Source organism: Lissotriton helveticus, chromosome 1_1 (genome assembly GCF_964261635.1).
Source record: "Lissotriton helveticus chromosome 1_1, aLisHel1.1, whole genome shotgun sequence".
NCBI classification, from domain to species: domain Eukaryota; kingdom Metazoa; phylum Chordata; class Amphibia; order Caudata; family Salamandridae; genus Lissotriton; species Lissotriton helveticus.
Genome location: NC_136057.1, coordinates 1,249,754,053 through 1,249,778,031, shown reverse-complemented (window position 1 = coordinate 1,249,778,031; position 23,979 = coordinate 1,249,754,053). Strand labels below are relative to the sequence as shown.

At 46.6% G+C, this 23,979-nt stretch overlaps 1 protein-coding gene across 9 annotated transcripts in view; it reads left to right on the top strand.

The window, feature by feature from the left end:
* KIF21A (kinesin family member 21A) overlaps window positions 1-22,578 on the top strand; it is an 820,176-nt gene extending 797,598 nt beyond the window's left edge. For all 9 annotated transcript variants that reach the window (XM_078679965.1, XM_078679910.1, XM_078679946.1 and 6 more), the window contains one exon: window positions 18,713-22,578. In XM_078679965.1, coding sequence (XP_078536091.1) covers window positions 18,713-18,806 — 94 coding nt within the window. In that variant the 3' untranslated portion in view covers window positions 18,807-22,578. The remainder of the gene's footprint in view (window positions 1-18,712) is intronic.
* The last annotated feature ends 1,401 nt before the right edge of the window (window positions 22,579-23,979 follow it).

Below are 23,979 nucleotides of genomic sequence, written 5' to 3'. Positions count from 1 at the left end.
ATTTTTGAAAAACGCTTATTTTCACTCAAACTGGGGTTTGTAGGGCACAGGCCTTAGTCAACCTGCTTCAAACACATACTGAATTCAAGAAACAATTTTGGGCACTGGTGTCTACCCCTCCCAGGAGATACAGTGCCTACCAGTACCAGTAAGTGCACACCACTACTCTGATGGACTAGACTATACATGGCTTCAGCCTCATACATCATTTTTAAAGGATATTTTAACTTTCGAAGGACAAGAAGTATGATCCCCCAAATCACATATCCACACCACAATCTTCACCCTACACATATCAACCTCCACTCTCAAACTGGTCTTACCCCCACCCACCCTTTTAATTATAACAATAGCAATCTGCCCCAGCAACACTCTCAACTAACTGCAATGGTCAGCCAACCACGCCGAGGGAGGTATGAGAAGCCTGGAGGGAGAGAAGAGGGACGAGAGGAATGAAGGGAGAGGAGAGCAACGAAGGAGGGACTAGAAGCCTGGAGGGAGAGGAGAGCAGCAGAGTAAGGACAAGAGGCCTGGAGGAGGAGGGGAGCAGTAGGGAAGGGGGGTGGGGAAGAGTGGGCTACAGAGCAAGCAAGTGTGAAATATAAAGCTCCATGAATCGGGAATTGAGCTGAGACAGGAAAGTGCTCATTACAAGTGACGATGAGGGACGCCAAAAACAGGCAGTGATGAAGGGTGGGGCACGGTAATTTCTCTCAAGAAGATTTAAGGGCCTCAGACCAAACCATGAAGCACAGCGTTTTACTGCATGTTTACGATCACTGCACACAAGGCAAAGTGGAATTGTGGAATGTGAAATTGTGAATACGCATCCTAAAAACATCTAGTAACATTACATAATAGTCAATGTATATGTGCTATGGACTATGCACTGACGCTACACAAGTATATTTAGATTTTTGATTGGGTTTTTTGCAAAAAATGCGTATTGTGTATGATCATATTTAGTATAACAAGTGTATTAGATGGTTTTTCCAACATAGTGCGTCTTTAGACTTGCGTCTTTAAATCTGTAGCAGATGTTCTTGGCATTGCAACTGGCATGCTTGCAGGTTTCTTTTCCATCAGTGCCTAGAGATATTGCTTGCACTGCTAACTTTGCATATCACGTCTCATCGCCATGCACACTATTTCTGGCTACTGTGTGTACTCACACTACAGAGCTTTGTATTTTCCTCCTATTTTCTCTGTGTGGTATAAATAGGCTGTCATACTGAACACCTTCTCCTGAAGGAATTGCTCAGGGTTTAGCTGCGCTACTCGCAAACATGCCACCCAGCCTTGAAACCACATAGAGTACGATTATTCAACAACCTTCAGTGGTTGCCAACAATCTCTCACAGTTAATGTCTGAATATCGACTGAACTGCCAAACTCTGTTCAGTAAACAAACCTGAAATGGTGAAACGTAATTAGACCGGGCCATGACCAAAATAGAACAAGCGCTGGCCATTGCGGGAAGGCAGCTGCTTGTTTATATTTGCATCCTGCTTTCACTTTAAGTGAAAGCGCGATGCAAAAATAAATACACGGCTGATGTCTAGATAAGAAATTGCTTCACGACAGCCGTGAAGCAGAGGAGCCAGTCCGGATGGGCCGGACAAAAGGTAGAAATGGAAGTGCCAAAAAGCATAATTTTCAATGGGAAGCCAGCGTTTAGCATAAACGCTGACGTGACCCAATGAAAATGATGGGGGGGCTTCAAGTTCCCTTCAGAAATCCCCTTGATCACTAGAGGTCTCGCAGAGCGAGCAGCGCGTTGCACTGCAATGCTGCGCGAGACCTAAAAAAGCACTGCACTCAACAGTAAACACATCTTCTGTGTTGAAGCACCAAGTTCTGTAAGGTAAGACACAGAGCTGTTTCACAACTAGAAAAAGAGTATATTCAGCGTCCTACTGTTATCAGAGTTCTAGCTTATTGGGAAAAAGTGCTGGCATATTCAGATGCATAACTGGAATTATCAAAACACTGACAAAAAGAGAGTTCTTGCCTTAGCAGAGAACATAAACAACATACCACAGGTGCAGTAGGTACGATCACCATCTGCCTGTTACATGGACGGTCACTTAATTCAATTCGATGTGCACAATGTTTCTTCTGTGGCTGATCTAACAGTTGTCATTTTCAAAAACTTTAGCACTTCTGGATCGCAAAACCGCCAATCTGAAAGAGACACGTTAGTGATAGATTCCTTACCTTAGAATATCCCCAGGCGTCAGACTGGATCCGGAAATTTTTGCGTAGCAGTACCCTTGCGCGTTGGTAGGCGTCGTCTGCGGCTCCGCGTCCGGCGTCGTGGGTGCCGTGATGACGTCGTCGGAGTACTTAGACGCCGCCTCCTCGTGCTGACGTCAGTTCTTCTTTTTTCCGCGCCAGCAAGCGCAGATCTGGAAAAATCAGTACTTTAGTCACTTTTTGACTAACTTTTTGGATCATTTTGATCATCTTTTCGAAGTCGAACGACTCCGATCGGTGCCATAGGGATGCCTGGATTTAAGCACTGCGAGGATTGCGACCGCACAATGTCGGTCACGGATCCTCACCGCCGGTGTCTACTCTGTCTAGGCGTCGACCACGACGACAAGGCCTGCCCCGACTGCCGGGCCCTATCTTCGAAAGCCAGCGGGAGCGGTCCCGCAGGCAACTCGAACTCCGGCAGTCGGCCCCGGTCCCAAGGGAGATCGAGGAACAGGTCGCGGGGTCGGAGCCACCACAGCTCCGAGAGTCGGCACCACTCCTCCGGGTCGAAGTCGTCGTCAGGTAAGAAACACAAGAAGTCGAAAAGGCGTCATCACTCTTCTGACTCCCCCCGACGCTCGCGCGATGCGGCCGGGGGTTTGGGTGACACCGCCCACGCGGCTCCGTTGGAGTCGCTGGCGCCGCGTCCAGCTCCACACCTTCCGGTCCCTGGGCGAGACGTGACGCGGGAGGAGATCGAGCGTTTCCTCATGGCCTTGAGGTCCCTTTCTCCTCCGACGGGCTCCGCAGCGCCTTCGGGCCCAGCGGACCCATCTGGGGCCCCTAGCGGGTCGGGTGCTTCGGGCCCGGCGCCGCAGGGCCCCGTGGTCCCGACGCCACCTTCGGGCTTGGCGTTGCAGGAACCCACTGGATCCGCTTCGGAATCTGGGTCATCGCCGGTGGACCTTTACGACCCCCCCGGCGTCGGTCCGTCACGTGTCACCTCTGGCGCCATCCTCGGGCGGCGCCGTCCCCGATGCCTCCCTCGACCGGGCTCCGGCGCCGGAGCAGCGCCGCTGGACGCCGCATTCAACGCCCTTGGGGAGTTTAACTTCTATGAGCCGGACCCATCCATTGACAACCCTGATTATCAGGAGATCGGTGATGAGGAGCATTGGGAGGGGTCCGAGGACCCTCTGACCAGAGAGTGTCAGTCTCATGAGGACTGGCAGGTGAACTTGGGGATGCCAGTGGTCTGGACACCTCACCGGTCACTGGTTTTGTCTCGCCTCCTACCGTGGCGTTGGAGGCGGGAGCAACCTACAGTGTGGTGCTGATGAGGGCAGCCAAGGCTTTGGGCCTTGAGCTCCCCGTCGCGGCCGTGAGGACTAACCTCCTCACTGAGGTCCTTAAACCGCAGTCAAGCTCGGCCGAGCCACTGCTGCCCTTTAATGAGGCCTTATCCGACGTTCTTTTGGGCACTGGGTCCAGGTCCCCTACGGGTTCGCCCGTAGGTAGGAACGTGGCCAGACGCCACCGCCCAGCCCCGGGCGACCCATGTTTCCTGTCCACCCACCCCACCCCCGAGAGCCTGGTCATCCAGGCATCCAATTCCCAAACTGCATTCCCGTCGGCTCCGCCGGACAGGGAATCCAAGAGGTACGAGCAGTACGGTAAAAAGATCTTCTCCTCCCTTAGTCTGGGACTGCAGTCTTCCAACACCGCATGCCTCTTGGGCCGCTACACCCACTCTCTGTGGGATACGGTTGCGGAAGTGCTGCCAGAGTGTCCGTTGAAGGTACGGGCCAAACTCGGCCAAGCCCTTGTGGAGGGCCAGGATGCAGCCAGATTTTCTATCCGGTGTGGGCTGGATACCACCGACTCACTAGGTAGAGCGATGGCAACGACGGTGGCGGTCAGACGCCATGTCTGGTTGAGGTCCGCCAACTTTTCGGCCGATGTCCAAAACACACTGATGGACATGCCGTTTGATGGCCGTCGCCTTTTTGGCGACAAGGCAGGCCATGCGCTTGAGCGCTTTAAGGACTCCAGGGCTACGGCCAAGTCCTTGGGCCTCTCGGCCCGCGCCAGCAATCTGCTGCCTTTCACACCTTTCGTGGCCACGTGCTGCCAGCCACGCTCCGCAGGGTAATACCCAACGCGGTGGCGGCCGTGGAAACCGCCGTGGTGGCTGTCGGGGACAACGGCGAGGTCAGTCCACACCTTCCGCCGCAGCATCCACCTCAAAACCCTCCTAGTCCTTGCTATTCAGCCCATGTGACGCCAGTGGGGGGCAGGGTTCGCCATCACCACTCTCACTGGCGCACTGTCACTTCGGACAGGTGGGTGCTGCAGATCGTCCGAAGGGGCTACTCCCTCCCCTTCGAGACGACCCCTCCAGCCATGCCACTGCAATTCCACCGCGTATCGGGGGATCATTTGCGACTTCTGCAGGAGGAAGTTACGGCCCTCTTGGCCAAGGGGGCCATCAAGCGCGTTCCTGGGCCAGAAGTAGGGTGTGGTTGCTACTCCCACTACTTTCTGGTACCCAAGAAGGGCAAAGGGGGCCTACGCCCTATCTTGGACCTACGGAACGTCAACGGCTTCCTCCGGAAGGAGAAGTTCAAAATGCTGACTCTGGCTCAGGTTTTGGCTGCCCTAGACCCTGAAGACTGGATGGTAGCGTTGGACCTGCAGGGCGCTTATTTTCACATCCCCGTCCTGCCGGCCCACCGGCGTTACCTACGGTAGGCCACGAGCACTTTCAGTTTACCGTGATCCCCTTTGGCCTTACCAGCGCACCACGGGTGTTCACGAAAGTGATGGCGGTGGTCGCAGCTCATCTGCGCAGGTTAGGGGTTTCAGTCTTCCCCTACCTCGACGACTGGTTGTTGAAGGCGGGCTCGCCCCAGACAGTAATCAGCCACCTCCAGACTACGTCCGACCTCTTGCACCAGCTGGGGTTCTCCATCAATGTGCCGAAGTCACACCTGTGTCCCTCTCAGAAGCTCCTTTTCATCGGAGCGGTTCTCGACTCGGCGCGGTTTCGGGTTTATCCTCCCGAACAGCGGGTCTGGGATATTCAGGCTCTAATTCCACTGTTTCAGCCTTTATCCCGGGTCTCGGTCAGGTTGACGCTGTGGCTTCTGGGGCTGATGGCCTCCTGCATCCTACTGGTGCATCACGCCAGGTGGCGGATGCGGGCTCTGCAGTGGGACCTGAAGTTTCAGTGGGCCCAGCATCAGGGCAACCTGTCCGACCACGTCCTGATCTCGGAGGGCACTGCGAGACAGCTGCAGTGGTGGCTCACGGACCGCGATTGGGTCAGCGGCAGATCCCTCTCCCTACCCCAACCGGAGCACGTAGTTGTGACGGACGCGTCCCTCCAGGGCTGGGGGGGCCACATGGGAGAGGCGGAGATCAGAGGCCTCTGGTCTCCGGCGGAGGCCCGGCTCTACATCAACCTTTTGGAGTTGCGGGCGATTCGTCTTGCACTGAAGGCATTCCTCCCCTCTGTCCGGGGGAGTGTAGTGCTGGTGTTCACGGACAACACCACCGCCATGTGGTACTGCAACAAACAGGGCGGGGTGGGGTCGTGGACCCTTTGCCAGGAGGCTCTGCGCCTCTGGCAGTGGCTGGAACGCCAGGGCGTGACCCTGGTGGCTCAACACCTAGCAGGTTCTCTGAACGCCAGGGCGGACGAGCACAGCCGTCGGTGCATGATGGATCACGAATGGCGACTGAACTCGGACGTGGCGCAAGGCCTCTTTCTGCGATGGGGAGAGCCTTGGTTAGATCTATTCGCCACCAAAGAGAACGCGCAATGTCATCAGTTCTGCGCGTTGGAATTTCCAAGGCGGCACTCGCTCTGAGATGCTTTTCGTCGCGAGTGGAGTTGCGGTCTGTTGTACGCCTTTCCGGCTATACCACTTCTGCCCAGAGTACTGAAGAAGATCTAGCGCAACCGGGCCCAAGTCATCCTTGTGGCTCCAGACTGGGCACGACGGTACTGGTTTCCAGAGCTACTCAGTATGTCAGTCGATCCCCCGGTTCTTCTGCCTCTTCGGGAGGACCTTCTGTCGCAGCAGCAGGGGACGGTCCTCCACCCGAACCTGTCCAGTCTCCACCTCCATGCTTGGAGATTGAGCGGCGACAGTTGAGGCCATGTGACTTGCCTCCTGAAGTCTGTAATGTCATTCTGGCAGCCAGGCGTCTCTCCACAAAGTCGGTATACGCCTGCAGGTGGAACAGATTTGTGGCATGGTACACAGCAAAGGCTGTGGATCCTCTTGCTGCCCCTCTCTCTGAGGTTCTTCTCTTCCTCCTTTCTCTTGCCCAGCAGGGCTCTGCTCTGGGCACTATCAAGGGCTACCTTTCTGCCCTTTCAGCCTTTCTAAGGCTGCCTGATCAACCTTCCTTGTTCAAGTCCCCTATTGTAAATCGCTTTCTGAAGGGCATCACACACACGTTTCCTCCTGTTCTGTTTGTGATGCCTCAGTGGGACTTGAACCTTGTTCTTACATTTCTGATGTGCGCTCTCTTTGAGCCACTTCACAACTGTCCTCTCCGTCTTCTTACTCTGAAGACCGCTTTCCAGGTTGCCATCACCTCTGCCAGGAGAGTGAGTGAGCTCCAGGCTCTTTCTTGTACTCCTCCCTTCCTTTCTGTCCATCCGGACAAGGTTGTATTGCGTACTAAGCCATCTTTTCTGCCCAAGGTTGTCACGGCCTTCCACATCGGGCAGTCTATCACCTTGCCCACCTTCTTCCCGCCACCGCATCCCTCTAAAGAGGAAGAGCGGCTCCACCGTCTGGACCCAAAACGTGCGCTTTCATTCTATTTGGATCGCACACGCCAGTTCCGGGTAGATGACCAACTCTTTGTTGGCTACGTGGGCGCTAAGAAGGGAAAGGCGGTACACAAGCGGACCATCTCTCGGTGGATCATCTTGTGTATCCAGGCATGTTACTCCTTGGCTAAAAAGGAGCCCCCTGTTGGATTGCGGGCTCACTCCACCCGAGCCACGGCGACTACAACTGCCCTGGGCCGGGGAGTGCCCTTGCAGGACATTTGCCAGGCGGCTACGTGGGCCTCGCTGCACACGTTTGCAAGACACTACTGCCTGGACAGTCAAGTCCGGAGGGATGGCTTCTTTGGCCGTTCCGTCCTCCAGGACTTTCTGGTGTGATTTTTGGTTCGCAGACCCACCACCGGAGTTGGTATTGCTGGGGTATCTATTCTAAGGTAAGGAATCTATCACTAACGTGTCTCTTTCAGATGCACAAGTTACTATTTGTGTAACGATATATCTGTAAGAGACATTAGTTAGTGATAGATTCCTTACCGACCCACCCATCCTCCCCGTTCTGCGAACCGATATCTAAGGTTAAGGACATCCCCTTTCAGGGCCCTAGTTTCAAGGCACCAGTGTTGGTTTTTAGCATGGCTCTGCGTTTCTGGCGCGGAAAAGCTGTGTCTAAGAACTGACGTCAGCACGCGGAGGCGGCGTCTAAGTACTCCGACGACGTCATCACGGCGCCGACGACGGACGCAGAGCCGCAGACGACGCCTACCGACGCGCAAGGGTACTGCTACGCAAAAATTTCCGGATCCAGTCTTGACGCCTGGGGATATTCTAAGGTAAGGAATCTATCACTAATTAATGTCTCAGATATATCGTTACACAAGTAGTAACTTGTGCATCACAATGTAGAACATATACTGCGAATCTACGGTATTGCTATTGTGTTCAGTGGCCTCCAATTGGAGTATATGTGGCCCAGATTTTTATTATATATGGAGCAACCTCAAAGTCTGCTTAATAAACACAAGGTGTTTTCCTTCATTAAACAACGTAGTCTTGTATCACATAATTAGGCCAAGCGGTGAAGCAGAGATTACTACCAGTTTTCAAGTTTGAGACTGTAAAAGTTTCTCTCCTTTTTGCATCAATGGTTAATGCATTACTTCTGGGCACCAGAGGTTAGAATGTGGGTGGCAGGCAGAAGCCACATGAGAGCTTGGCTCATTTAAGGGCTCACGGGTACAAGATAATCTAGAGCTGAGCAAGAGACAGCCATTGTACCCTTAAATGGCACCACCCCCAAGCATTTCTAGTTGCTAAGTTTGACCTTTAGGACACGGGACTGTCTGAAGTTAGAGTCTCTGTCACATAACCTGTAGCTAGCAGAGACTGGGGGTCTGCCAGGCTATGAGATTAGTTGTTTGGAAAGCCACGCATCTGTCATAAGCAAAGTCAGTGATATCTATAAAGAAAAAGACAAAGACTCATAACACACTTTCTGCTTGGAAATGTATGTTTATGTGGGCGAATTTGTATGGACGGTGGAGAAGGATCACCGGCCTGCTCTCCATGATGTAACCATGAAGGTTGGGGGGGAGGGGCGTAACATCTATGCTTAGTTAATATACACTTAACACAATGGCCCTATAGTACGTTTGGTCGGAACTTCGTGGACTATACACTGGTAAATTAGAGGGAAACATTGTGATGAGTATTCAAACCTACGTATGCACCATCGTTTGGACGGCATGCTTGCATGTGTCTCAAACACGCAGCGGAAGATAGGTTGCCACACGAAACTCTGCGTGTAGAGAAGTGGGGTCAATACAACCGAAGTGACCTCAACTTCATCAGTTTGAAGCTGCCAAGTCTGCAGAGAACAGGTTCTTCCAGCTGATTTTCCAATTTTAAGAACCTACAAACTATAGGGTCTGGGGCTGCAGTATTCCACTGTGCACCTAATAGTACACATGTTCCTATATTTCCTTGAATCGGGATTCTGAAACTTGGAACTTATGCGAGGGGACGGGTTTGAGTGTAGGGGCTTACCACGATCCGCTGGTAGGTATAGAGAAGGAATGCCATGGATCTTGCTAGTCCCTCAATAGAAAAGCCAGAAAGCCGCACAATGCCTTGATTTGTTTAGCAGGTAGAAAATGGGTAAAATGCAAATAGACGGACAGGACTATAGGTCAGTGCTGCCTTGATGCATAGTTGTTCACAGCGGGGATATGTTAGGACAGATAACCAGTGGGTAATCTGAGCAACGTAACCACCATCCCCGTGACTTGTGAGACTCACTTCCTTACACTCAATTCCTTCGCATCCGACGGAATTGTTATTTCAAAGAAGATTACTTTACTGAGGCATAGACACTCAGCAACAAACTTCGTAACCGTGGCTACCCATGGAAGCTAGAAGCTAGTACGCCGCTCGTTGAAGAGAGCATGGTATTGTCCCCGAGATGTCCTCCTTGAACCTAGAGCCAAGAAACACCAGGATAGACTTATCTGTGTTACAACCTTCTCCCCAGCCTCTAATGCCATACGGAAAAGTGTATTAAAACACTGGCCAGTAATCAATGCTGGTTCCCTAGATATAGAACGCCCTATGTTTGCCTTTAAAAGAGCCAAAAATATTAAAGATCACCTTGTAAGGACAGCACTGCCTCAACCTCCAGCCAAGGTCACTATAAATGATGCATGGGGCCTACCCGCCCTCACTGGCCACGTGAAATGTGGCAAATGTGTAGCATGTGCGTCTACTATCGAAGGGAAAACATTTACGTATAAGGGAACTTAAGTATGAAAGAAGATACTTTACCAATTGTAACTCCACAAATGTTGTGTATGCACTTTTTTGTCCCTGTATGAAAATCTATGTGGGACAGACTACACAGAAAATCAAGCTACGCATCGGTCAACATCGGAGCAGAATTCGATGCAGTACGCCCAATGCGCCCTTGGTTGAACATTTCCAGGCCATGGGACACACTGAAAAAGATGTCATATGGACTATAATTACTGCTATTAACCCCTTCAGTGCTGGCCACGTTCAGCGGACGTCGCGTGCACTACCTCGGTAGTGCTGCGCACGTCCGCTGAATTTTCCGGCCCCGCCCGCGCAATAGAACGTTCCGCACCAGCGTGGAACTTTCAGCGGAGGGGTTAAACCACCACCAAGAGGAGCTGACATCTCAAAACTACTCAATAAAGAGGAATTAAACTGGATACTATGCACCAACAGTATCCACAATGGCCTTAATCGCCTTGAAGATTGGACCTCACTGCTATAAGTTGTTCATAACCACGCTTTGTTGAACTGATCAACTATGGTTTTTTGGTGCGATAATGATAACCTTCAAGTACTGTAATGTAGTAAATAAGATAACCCCATTGACCTTTTTTCCTACTCCAAGATGGCCGACACCTTCCTAATTTGTCTCGCAACTGTGGAGATGTACTTATACATTAACCAGACCAACATGCTGTATAGTCTGAATTGTTAATAGATTTACCACAGAATCGTTTTTATAATTCTTTTTATATTTCTCATGTGTGATTTCCAGCATTATTCACTATTCCACGTTGCTTTACACCCTCTCTGTGGGCTGTACCGCGCCGACCTAGCATACAGTCACCTTTCCAAGATGGCCACGCCTGTAGGATTACCTCATGTCATGTGACCCCCCATGTAACCTCCCCATGTGACCTCCCCTAGTCACAGTTATAAACAGGCTACTCCCGGTGTGTCTCCAGCGATCTCCGCTGAAACCCACGCCGACCTGCGTGAAAACCGAGTATTTACTCGGTAAGTGGGCCGTTGTACCCTCTGGTTTAACTATGAACCCCGCTCATGTCGAACAGTCCATTTAGTGCCTTCTCCCCTTTATTTTAGAAGGTTGCCGTAATTCGCCATCCGCGACGGCTTTATTATCCATACTGCGTGTCCCCTGAGTCTACAGCATCTGTAGGTAAGCGCATTCCACGCCAGCAAACTTCACCCCCAGGGCCTCAATTGTTCTCTCCCCTGAACTCTCGAATCTCATTCTAGATCATGTCCACGCCCCCCTCAGTGTTCCCACCGGATATCTTCAGGTACCCTTGATCTGCCTCCAGTTTTTAGTCCTCCGGTAATTCACCGTGCCGTTTATTTCCTTACACTGAAATCACTTGCTAAAGGTTTTTTTAAATTCCGCCTCACCGTGCCGTAAAAGTTTGTATTGTGAAGTCCTCACTGAGCCGATTTTTTTAATCTGCACACCCTCAATGTATAGTGTGCACCATGTCTTCGCCTCTACCCTTTTAAATACACCCTTCAACTGAGCTTCTTTTTAAATCTGCACACCCTCACTATATAGTGTGCACCATGCCTGAGTTAAACCCATTCGCCTCGGCCTTAAATACACAACCTCACTTCGCCGTAATACAATCCCCTTTAACTGCCTGCTCAACGCCTGGCTTAAATCCTCCTAGCCGCCGAGCATTATATTGGTCATTGTGCTGTTAACGGTTTTTCTCTATCTCCTCACTACGCCGTAAACTCGGATAATTGGACTGCGCCGCACGCCGCCCATGTTGTCACATCGGCATGTCAAATTAGTTCCGCATGCCACTTCCACCACCAGTTGCGTGCCTACATGATTGTATTCTCACCGTACTGGTAACAAAGTCACTGACAAGTCAATGAAATCTGACTAGAATGGTCCGTGCCTAGCTAACTGTCAAATTTCTGTTCTTTTTTCCATCTCTCCCGTTTAATCCCCTTTGTTAAACTTGTTTATGTTTATTGTTATGCATGTATGAAAGGAAACTATATGATCTCAAGACAGACATGTTTTATAATTCTGTTCTGAAGATGATGCCGTTTATTTAGAGTTTGCATCGAAACGTCGACAACTTTTGTACCATATGTCCACTAAATAAGTTGATTATATTGCACAATGGTACTTTGATTGAATCAAGTTTGTTCACTGAATACTAGGAAACAGACAGCCTTGTTCGCCTTTTGCCTGTAAAAATTGCTGTTTTGTCTTGTATGTGGGTCACAGGCTGTGCCCCCTTGACATTACCTTTAATTTTGTGTTATACTATATATATTTGCAAATCGCTGTCCGGCTGGACAAAGAACATACTGACTATCTAGCTTATGTTGATTCTAACCGTTCATTTTTTGAATGTTCTAGGGACCACTGTCTTTAGTAACAAAGTAGCGCCCAAGGTCCCTAGTGTATTACCTTTGGGTTCCCTTGTTTTTCCTAAAAACATCCATTCCTGTTGGCGTGTAGCCAGGAGGAGAATGATTACATAAACAAGCAGAGCACAAGCACTGTGCAGTGGAGGACGTTGGTCAAAAATAAAGCAGAGGCGACAAGCACGCTTGAAATGCATGCAGCCAGGGGGAGTTTGACTATGTAAACAAGCACTGCACAAGCGCTGTGCAGGGTAAATTATGTAAGGAAGCACTGTACAGACAACACACAAAAAAAGTGCCCAAACAGCGAATGGAAACAGTACTTCGGCTACAGGGCACTGATAATATATCTATAAATTGGAAATAAATGGCAACATGGATTGAAATATTTTAAAATTTTACTAGTGATTTTTTGTTGTTGTATGAAAACGATAGCATAAATCACAGTGCTACAAATACGCATTTGATTTCAATTAAGTATCTGAAGCAACCTGCTGCCTAATTGCAGATATCCATGCCATCTGCATGTACCGTGTACTCACAGTAAACCCACTTCAGATTCTGATTGGGTCTACAGTGCACGCAGCATATCCGTGAATCGAAAATGACTCTTAGGGAAAAGGGGTTATCAATTTTTAAGCAATACCATTTAAAACATTACATAATTTGGCTTCTTACACCCTACCGCTCCCTGATTGATCCGATACCCAAAAGGCCCAGAATTTAAAATAATGCTAAACTCTGACCAGAGTCACTTGCTCTAAATAAACAGTGCTACTATGTCCCGACTCGCTATACTTAATAAACCAACCTCAGGAGGTAAGGTTATTTTGGGAGTTAGACCTTCAGTACGTGTACAGGGCACTGCAGGGAACATACTAACACCACTGAGCTGCAATACCAGCCTTTAATATAGAAAGTGAACCGTTCGCCTTGAATTGCAACTCAGAAACCCATATTTCTCGAATTAGCCATCAGTGACTGAACTACATATTTTTGTGGGGTCAGAAACCACGAACACAAGAAGCACAATATATGCAATCTTTCACAGCCCATCAGAACATTAAAGCTGGGGTGTTGCAATCTGATTGTTCCTACTTTTACACATGGTCCACCAGCAAGCCCTCTTTCAAGCAGAGAATATACATTTCACTGAAAGTAGCCTGCTTTCGCACTGTACACATTTTATAAAAAGAAAATGGTATTTACATGAAACAGACCACAAACAGTAGTCATTTGCCAACTGAATATTAGATATTATAATTTCCCAACTCAAAGTTACACATATTTACTCTTGGAGGATGGAACAATGCCTTAGTAGGCAGAATTAAGAAGCACAGCTATAAATTTGTGCTGCCTCTAAGCATAGTTTTTCAGATCAGAGATATGTTAGGACAGATAACCAGTGTTTCATCCAAGCCACGTATCCCTGTGCCACATCCAGTCATGTCGGCGTGCAGCCAGGGGGAGAAGGATTACGTGAACAAGCACAGCACATGCGCTGTAAAGGGAATCCTGTTGGACAAAAACAAAACTGAGTTGACAAGCATGCTTGAAATGCATGCAGCCAGGGGAGAATGAATATGTAAATGAGCACATTGCAAGCGTTGTGCAAGGGAGATGATGTAAACGAGCACAGCACCAACGCTGTGCAGGCAAAACTTTCAAAACATAAAAAGTGCCCTGAAACCGGATGGAAACAGTACTTTGGCGACGGGACACTGATAAGAGAAGCACACGAGGAACAGCACAAGGAACAACAGGAAACTGTTTGCTGCAACCAGTAGAAACTGAGGAAAACTGAGTGGCAAGCACAAGAACCAATGAAAAGCGAGGGTGCGGGTTGTAAGCCATTTTTAAGATTTATATTGAATACAAAAGATTTCACAAGCACAGTGCAAGTGAAACCTTAAAAAAAGGGAGATCGTGGATACTTCTGACGTGTACGGCTGAAGATGGCAAATTGATACGATCTGAAGCCACTGCAGGTTACTGTTGTCGAAGGAGTGGTGAAGAAGCCCGGCCTTTTGTATAAACAGTGGTTTACGACCCCTTGGTGGTTCTCCGAAGAGTTTTGGTGGCTTGTCAATGTCCAAGCAAAAAATAAAGAGGCCTTTACATTCTGTATTTATCTTGTCAGATTTACTGTTCTTGAAAGACAGTAGTCAAATAGCAGGCTGTGTCTTCTGACAAATTGCTGTTTTTAACCAGAGGATTGGTGTTTACAAATTGCTCTCGCTTTGCAGACCAAAAGAAGTGAATTATGTGACAATCTTGCTGGGGTACCAGGAATATGAAAGGAAAGGCTGTAGGATGACACTTATTTGTAGCAAACAACAAAATATAAATACCTGTAAAAAATTAACTGTACACATTCATCAGTTAGGAAAGAAAACATGAAGCACACTTTTTTGTAATTCTAGGGTGTGATAGAAACAAAGATTTCATAGAATGAAGACATTTTACTTGGTGATGCACACGTGACGAAAACTGATTGCCACACATTATTATTTGTGAGCAATATAGTTTTATCACTAAAGCTGTATGTCAACCCAAATTTAGTGACCATTTCAATGGATAATGTACTGTCTGTAAATGACAGTGTGCTACCACATAATGCTTTAGTTACATTAAAAAATCGCCCACCCCATGTCTTATAAAGCCAGGTGGGTTGTTCTAAAAATTACATCATGGTTCCAAAACGTTCAGGAAGCACTGGTGTAAAGCATCCCTTGAAGCCTGTGGTCTTGAGAACTGAGAAGGGAAAAGGCCTTCAATGCTATCCAATGTGTTTGCTGCGTCTAAGGATATTGCCATTTCAAACAAGCATTTGCAATGCAATAGGTCTCACATTAGGAAAGTTTGAGCTATTGGTATTGGAAATGACACATTTTTTATTTGTGTTGGTTTTAAAAATAGCGAAATTAATAGCTTTGTCATTTACAATGCCAATAGTTTTAACTTTCGCAAACGTGACGCCTATAGCATTTGTAATGCAATATGTGTTGTATTTACATGACTCCGATGTATTAATATTACAAATAACAATGGCTTTTATTTCTTTTAATAATTAATACTTAAATAAAAGTTACAGTAATTTATAATGGCAATAGCTTATACTTTTGTAAATAACTTTTGGGAAGATTATGTTCAGTGTATTTTATTGTGATGAAAATCCAAGAACAGCAGTGAAATATTAACATCTTTTTGGGACATTTGTAATAAAGCTTGAAACATTGAGAGAACATATTAGAAACAGTTGTTGTTGAATGGTTGCACAGAGTGATGCTGTGGCGTTCAGTGGTGTTGAGTGATGCTGTGGCGTTCAGTGGTGTTGAGTGATGCTGTGGCCTTCAGTGGTGCTGAGTGATGCTGTGGCCTTCAGTGGTGCTGAGTGATGCTGTGGCCTTCAGTGGTGCTGAGTGATGCTGTGGTGTGTAGTGATGCTGTGGCGTTGAGTGATGCTTTGGCATTGTGTGATGCTGTGGCGTTGAGGGATGCTGAGTGGTGCTGTGGTGTTGTGGCATTGAGTGGTGCAGAGTGATGCTGTTGCGTTGAGTGATGCTGTTGCGTTGAGTGATGCTGTGGCGTTGTGTGATGCTGTGGCGTTGTGTGATGCTGTGGCGTTGTGTGATGCTGTGGCGTTGTGTGATGCTGTGGCGTTGAGTGATGCTGTGGCATCGAGGGATGCTGTGGCGTCGAGGGGTGCTGTGGCATTCAGGGGTGCTGTGGCATTCAGGGGTGCTGAGTGATTCTGTGGGGCTGAGTGATGCTGTGGCGTTGCGTAATGCTGTGGCGTTGAGTAATGCTTTGGCGTTGAGTAATGCTGTGGCGTTGAGTGGTGCTGTGGCGTTGAGTGGTGCTGTGGCGTTGAGTGGTGCTGTGGCGTTGAGTGGTGCTGTGGCGTTGAGTGGTGCTGTGGCATTGAGTGGTGCTGTGGCATTGAGTGGTGCTGTGGCGTTGAGTGGTGCTGTTGCGTTGAGTGATGCTGTTGCGTTGAGTGATGCTGTTGCGTTGAGTGGTGCTGTTGCGTTGAGTGGTGCTGTGGTGTTGAGTGGTGCTGTGGCGTTTATGCAGCTGGGAGGAAGGAACACATCAGACGAGGGATGAAGTTGTCATGTAAGACATTTAAATCTGCTGGTGGAGATCCGTGTCCATATCAGGGCTAGCTACAAATGGGAAAAGTGCCCATCATCGTAACAAAGGGGATAGCAGGACCAGGCCGAGCGCAACCGGGACCCGCGTGCCTTCTTAGAATGTATTCGTTGCATTTGCAGTTCCGTGTAAGCATGAAATAACAAGAGCTGAAACACAAGCGCGGCCGCGAAAGCAATACTGAAATAATTGAAACAGGCCGGGAAGCACTAAACGTATACACAAAATTCCATTTCAGAGGGAACACTCAAAATAGGTTTCCCTTGTGTCTCCCAACTAAGCTGGGCCGTTTGCAGCACCGACACTTGGCCCGAGATTGGTGAAAACTCAGCTGGGACTGCTTACACCACAGAAGGCTCAATCAGAAGTAAGCTACAACAGACGTAACTTTGCCGATCAAAAATTGTAAGCTATCCTACTCGATGGCACTGGAGAGGAAAGTCGATAAGGCCAGCCGCGGAGCGCGAGGCAAGTTACATGCAGCAGTGTGTAGGTCTGTTCGCTGCAGCTTACACTCGAGACACACATATTTACCCCTAAAAACACAGCCCTAGTTTACAGTTCATTGGAAATTGCGAGGCTGCCTCAATTGTCAGTCCAGCCTTGGGTGGGGGCGGGGGAGCTGGGGAGCGCGCTAGTGGCAGGATGATGGCGGAAGGACTCGTCGCAGACTGAAGGGAAAAAAAACCAAGGAAACAGAAATAAAACTAGTGTTGTGTTCTGACGAATGCAGGCTGGTAGCAAGACTTCCTCCTTCATTGCCTTTCGACCGAGTGTGAATGATCAAAGAAAGTCCAAGGCCCGTTGCGTGGTGGGGGAGGAGGGAAGGGGGGCAAGTTGGATCCCGGCACAGCAGCTCATTACTGTAGCTGGAAGAGGCTTTTGCAGGCAGCATTATGTGGTGTTTTGTATTCAATTAAATACACGTACTATCATTCACAACAGAAAAATCAGCTTTAGAAAACACAGTTCACATGGAGAAACCGTCAGAAACAGTTAAAGGATGCACGCCCAGGAGCCCTCACATGTTGGTGTGCAGGAGTGGCAATGGGCATTGTGGGGGCACTATATTGAGGGAAGAGAGGTGCTGACATTATTTGAACATGGCCGAAGCATACAGCTGTAAATAAATGAAGTTCAAAAAAAGCGTGAGGGATGGCAACCTGGGTGGGTATGTAATCTCACTCGCCACGGTATGCGGGATGTAAGGCATGTATTTGGTGGTATATCACAGTCTTCAGTGGTGTTCAGCCTGTTAAAGCGCCTGAACACGAGCATAATCTGGCTCACTAGATTTAATTCCAAGAGGGCCCGCCCTGTTTATATTCATTTACGGGCTGGAGTCGCGCTGAAAACAGCAACCGTCCGTGTGCCGCCTCTGTGTTTGAAGACAGAATACAGGCCCTTACGTCCCGCATAGCGTGGTGGGTGAGATTACGTACCCACCCAGGTTGCCATCCCTCACCCACCTCAGTCCTGAAGAAGACCCGCAAGGCCAAGGATTAAATTACCCACACGGCCATAAGTCGGGTCGAAACGTCGACGCCCCACAAATAGGCCTGGACCCCAGATACACCTCTATCGTGGAGGGAAGTACTCATTTATCTAGCACTGCTCATTGTTACTGTACCTCTGTCCATCACATTGATCACAGAGCTAGAAGCAACTTCATCATTTCCTCTGGTCACTCCGTGTTGTGTGCCATAAAATATGAGAAATGCATACAGAAACCTCCACTGGCATGGATTAGTATGTGCCGCAGTCTACATTTAATGAGAAATCATACTATGCGCTCTGTATATCCTACATATCATTCAACACCATATTATTGCATATGTCATGCCTTGTGTATGAAAGTATATGGAGCCAAGCTGTGTGGTAGGCATACAAAAAAATTAACTCTCGTTTACAGTGCTGAGTTTCCTATCTCTGCAATTTTGCATCAAACCACTTGCATTGGTAGTTAGTTCAATCAACGAGCTACACAGAAAAACATGCTCATTAATTGAGTTTCATATGTGGCCTAGAGCCTGCAAGGCCAGAATGGTTTTTATTGGCTATTGAGCATTGTATAGCCACTGCTTCATTTTTCTCACTTCCTCCTAGTCAAGCAACTGGCAGTGTAGGTTTTTGCACCAATATCAGGTTTGAAAACGACAGGGAGCCACCATGTCAGTAACCAAATCTGGCATTGTGCTTTCGAAGTTGTGTGGATGGTTAAGTGTCTGGGGTACTCCTGTCTGGTAGTAACTCAGTTGCATTTCTTTTTTATTTAAGATTGTAAGAAAATGTAAGTTTCTGTATTATTGCCATGGGTTTTATTGTGCAGGTGGATAATTCTAATCTTCGCTTGTTTTGTAGTGATCAAACTGTGAGGATCTGGAAAACTCGTGGTTTACATGATGGGCACATCACAGATTTTGCAGAACCAAGTGAAGATGCGGCCAGTAATTGAGCTCGAAGTGAGAGGATTGCATCCACAAAATACTGTGATAAAATCTCTGTTTACTATGTTGTATCTTAGAGTGCCACATTGGCTAAACAGAGATTCCTGGAAGCAAGGCTGGAATACACTGGAAAAGGCTTCGGCGTTCAGAAGTTGATTTGTGTACTTCTCTTCGAACCAATGCCTTGGCCTAAATCTTTGTTTAAACTATTCAACTACACCATGCATATATTCTGTATATTTATTTAAAATGACTGTTTGTAGCCTCTGTCAGTTGAACGTAGACTGACTGTATAATTATGGGAATTGTGTGCGGATAATATAACGCAAAAGTATTTTCCAGAAACAGGCTGCACTCACCTTTTGTGTCAGACTTGAAATCTGAACATTGTGGATTTGTATATGCGAAACGATGAAATGTGAGAATTTAATTTAGAATACTACTCTACTATTCAAAAAACAAAGTTGTTGTTTATTCTCAGGTGTTTGCAGAGATGATGGTGAGCATTTTTTAAAATGTTCATAACAAGTTTACAGTATTTTGCGCAAATCGCCTAGGCAAATAAAGCAATGTTATTGCGCCTGGAGGTCATTTTACTGAAGATTCCAAACTAAGAAAAGCCTTTGGTGTTGAGTGTTCCAGTCTTACCTAGTGCCCTTGCTGCTGTTTCAGGAGTAGATGCACCTTTGGTGTATGGGGTGACGCACCAATTGACCTGACTCTCGTATTCTTTTGTCCTTACCACTGAATGCATGGAGCATTTTTGCAGGTATTTCCAGTTATGTTTCTGCCTTCCCCAAGTACTCCCACTTTTCCTAATTATCCTTCTAATATTACGAGGTGTAACACCCTCTCTTCACATGCTGTTTTACAGACCTCAATGCCATGTGATTGCAGGACTTAGGAAGCAAACATGACAGCCCCCATAGAAAATCATTTGACTGTCATACCCCTAATGCTCAGTGAGCGCGTATATGGAAGAAATGCTTCAAAGCCTAAACGTGAGAGCTGGTAATGGGTAAAAAGGCTGCCCCCTCCTAAACAGCTTAACGCTGCACCTCCTAGTCTTCCTCCAAGCAGACAAGGAGGCGGTCCAGGCACTAATGCCAATCATAGAACATCATTTGAATTTAAGCAGTGTCTCTGCCCTGTCTCTTGATCTATGACTGAAAGTCTCCACAGAGTTGAAGGGGATTCACTGGCTGCCTGTTTTTTTTTCTTCACTTAATGGTCTGGTAGCTGTGCTTTCACCCTTTAGGCTTCTGCAATTCTGGGATTGTTTACAGCACCTCAATGCATGCAAAGCTGTTTGAAGTATTGGTCAAGGTGATTCCATCAGTGTCACTTGCATCCTGATGTTCACTTGAACCTGTGGCTGAAGTACATAGTAATCAGTACCGTGGAAATTACTAGGTCTTCCTCTTCTGTTCCTGCCTAGATGGCCTCAGTTACTTAAATGTCAGCTAACATCCAACTAGGTCAAGAGGTAGGTCAGCATCTCCTAAATCGGTCTCCTTTGGTCTTCATTTTTCCTTGAGGTAACCAACATGCCAAATAGTTCACCTGTCTTTATCAGTACAGCAAGGGAGGTCTTTCTTTACTGTCTTTTTGGGGTACATTTACTGTGCGATTTCTAGCTCAGTTACTAAAATTATAAGAATTCTTATTGGCGGAATCCCCACACACATGTTTATGATTCAGTGTGGCCTGGATGCCTCCCTGGAGGCCGCGTATGTTCTTCTGTCTAACTGATGTCCTTTTGTGTCATCTTGTTGTCCCTCTTTCTGCCAATGCATCACCTCCTCTCTTTTGCCACACCTGCTTTATACAGTCTAATTGTTGTCCTAACCTTACAAGATCGCAGATGTCTCTACATTGTTGTGATTGTCGATCCAGTCCATTAATTTATGTCACGGATAATGCACTACTTGATTGTGAAGGTCTTAAAAAAAGGTAGGAAGTGTAAACCCTTTTTATTTGACCACCTAAGGGGTTCAGAAATCCAGTGTTAACTCACAATGCAGTGCCTTTCTTTCAATGTACTTTGACAAAAGCCTAACAATTAGAATGTTAGGTGCACTATTTGAATAGTTTACATTGAACTTCTGTCCTTCCAACCCACAGTTGTATTCAGCATCTTGGCCTTTTTGATCTTGTATGCAAGGTTGAAGCCCAGATGTAGGAACAGAAATTGAGCTTTCCATGTACTGGTTAAGGATTTTAAAGGAAGCAGCCAATCAGATGTTCCACAGTCCGGACAGTGAACAAACCTAGTGGACCCATGCTAAACCTTTTCCTCTTTGTCTATGCCATTGGTTTGTGGGGAATCCCATGCATGGACCTATGTCAAAGATAATTTTTGAGATATGAAAAACAGTCATTGTTTTTCTTCATCTATCTCAGGTTAAGAAAAGGTCCATCGATTTAGCATGAAGCATGTATTCAGCCAAGTAGATCACTAGGACAAATGTCTCAGGATGGCCTAGTACCAACACAATTTTAAAGAGAGCACACCAAACAACCCCATGTTATCTAACAGCGCTTGTATACTGCTTGTGGCTTTTATTTGGGCATACTGATTTTGAAGTTCTACACCCCAAGAATGAAAGTTTTGTTGCAAAGCTTTGTCAAGTACCACTACTTGGATTTTGAGGGTACTCTGTCTTGCAAAAAAAGTTTTTCCTGAAGGATGTTATTCCAGGTGGATTTCGCCCCACCATTCAGTTCCTTGGGGAATCCAGACCAAACATTAGTGCTAATTAAAATCAATTTATTTTCTTGCATTGGCACTTCTCTCCAGAGTCAAATTACTCTTAGATCTTTTATAGTTCTCCTGTGCTGGGCCTGCTAGTGAAGGCCTGAGGGTTGTTCTCTAATGTTTGGCACCAAGTATGTTCCCGGGAAAGAGGCACTCTGGTTGGACTGAATACTTCAAGGAGTAAATATATGGAAACAGTTTCTTGCTTCCATCTGTGCTGGGAAGCGTATGGATGGTGCAATCCACAAGGGTATCTGCAAGAAACGGTCATGCCTGTGGAGTATTACTTCAATTAACTGGAAACTACACGTACACAATTAAGATTTGTGCTGTTACTGTACTGTTTTCAGAACAGCAGTCTAAAGAGAAAGCCTGTGATGTTTGTAACTGTGAGTGAGTGTGCATAGTGAAAGATAGCCTAGCACTTTCCTGTTTAATTGCCGTTGTATGAGCAGCTGGAAAAGCGCGTATTCTCTCCGACCAAAGCTGTAGAGCTGTGTAGTCCCTTATGCTCAGGATTATAACTGCCGAAAAGTGCTGTTTCAATACTACTAATATACTCCGTGCTTTGCATATAGTCTGTGTATTCAGTATTCATGATGTCACTAATAACACATGTACCGTATTCTAAATTATTTCCTTTATGGCATTCATCTCATTCTCCTATTTAACAGGTGCAAAACACTGTTCTTTCTGTCTACTTTCATATGCTGCTAAATATATTTTGAAATACTGTTTGTTTTGACATCTCAAGAGCATAGTTGCACCTGGTTTGGAAAAAAAGCTATGTAAATATTCAGGTTGTACAGAAAGGCTGTTGAATTGTGCCTATGGTGTTCTTAAAAAAATGTAGAATGTGCATATTGAAAAAAGGGCATTTAATTTATCCAGCTGTTTAATTATATTTTGTAAATTTGACATATTGTTTTATGTAGAGTATGAAAAGATTTTACGTTTGATTTTGCACACGTTATCTTGTATATTTTTTTTAGGTCATGCCTAAATAAAGAAATGTGCTCGTATTCATGTTCTGGTATTCTTGTTAAAATTGTTTCTTAATGCTGATGTAAAAGCGCTTGATACCCTCTTGATATTGCCTTCAAATGTTTTTTAATATTAGTCCTCATTATTTTTAAAATTGTATAAATGGGTGGGATTTATTTTTGTTGAATATATTTTAAAGTGATGTTTGAAAACGGCTTCCCAGTGGAAACTACATGTGCTAGAATAACTAATAGTGAAGAGGCATATGTGCTGTAGTAGGGAAGTGCTCCAGGAGCCAACGTGTAGTACCTGTGAAGCAGGAGTTTCCACGTTTGCATCGAGACAAGGCCCCAAGCGAGTGAGGGAATGACGTTGCCAGTTACCCTTTTCTGTATTGTAAATTTATACAAAAAAGCGATTGATGGAATGCTTGAATTAATCTCAGCTATTGGTAATTATCCGGGCTGCATCCCAGTCCATTGTTATTTTGCACACTATACCACCTCAGTTTGGACCCATCCGTTTGCAGATCGGTCTCGACGCTACTCCAATGAGAACAGTCCAGCCTGAACTGCTATGCCAGATCCTCCCTGATTGGCTACACGATCAGGGGCTCATTATTCAGTTATAGATTGGTTCCTGTGGCACATAGTGTAAGAGACTCACATCTTGGCACACCCATCCCACTTAGGGCATCACACTGAAGTATATTGCAAATGTAGGCGCTCAGACAAAAAGTCCCTCAAAAGGGGCCACACAATGAAGAAAGATGATAAAGGGGCATGCATTAACTGGGTGCTATCTCATAAGTGACTCACTGTTAGTGCACCCTCTGAGGATACCCCATTGGAAGAGGCATTGAGAGTCCCATGAACCCCACAACACGTTGTCTTTCAATGCTGAAAATCATTTTATTAACTTTTGTCTCTGTCTTTGCTGAAATGATACTGAAGCACAAATGGCACATTGGAAGACCTATTCGATTTAAAAAAAATAATAGCCGCTAACAGTGTAGCTGGGGTATCTTGGCAGGGTGAAGTTTTGAGTTGGAATAGCTGTAACAGTGATTCATTTTAGGGCTAATTTTTGTATTTGTTGTGTTCCGTCGTCTCTTTTTACCCTTAGGCTTACTACACTATTAGAATGTGCCCTGTCACTATACTACTGTGTTTGGAATGAAGGTCCTATATAATGTACAGGTGACACCTATATCTCATCAACTGGTGCAGTATTCATCAGAAATACCTTATTGGTATTAGAATCTGTATTCTGTATGTTACATACAGATCTCTGCCATAAGTACATACCTATCACACTGCAATTGGAACCTGTGACGTATAGGCTACCTTATCCTTTTCTCTTCTCACTATTCTCATTTGTACATCGATCTTAGTTTAATATACGGAACATCTGGAATGTTAAAGTTAGGCTGTGTTTAT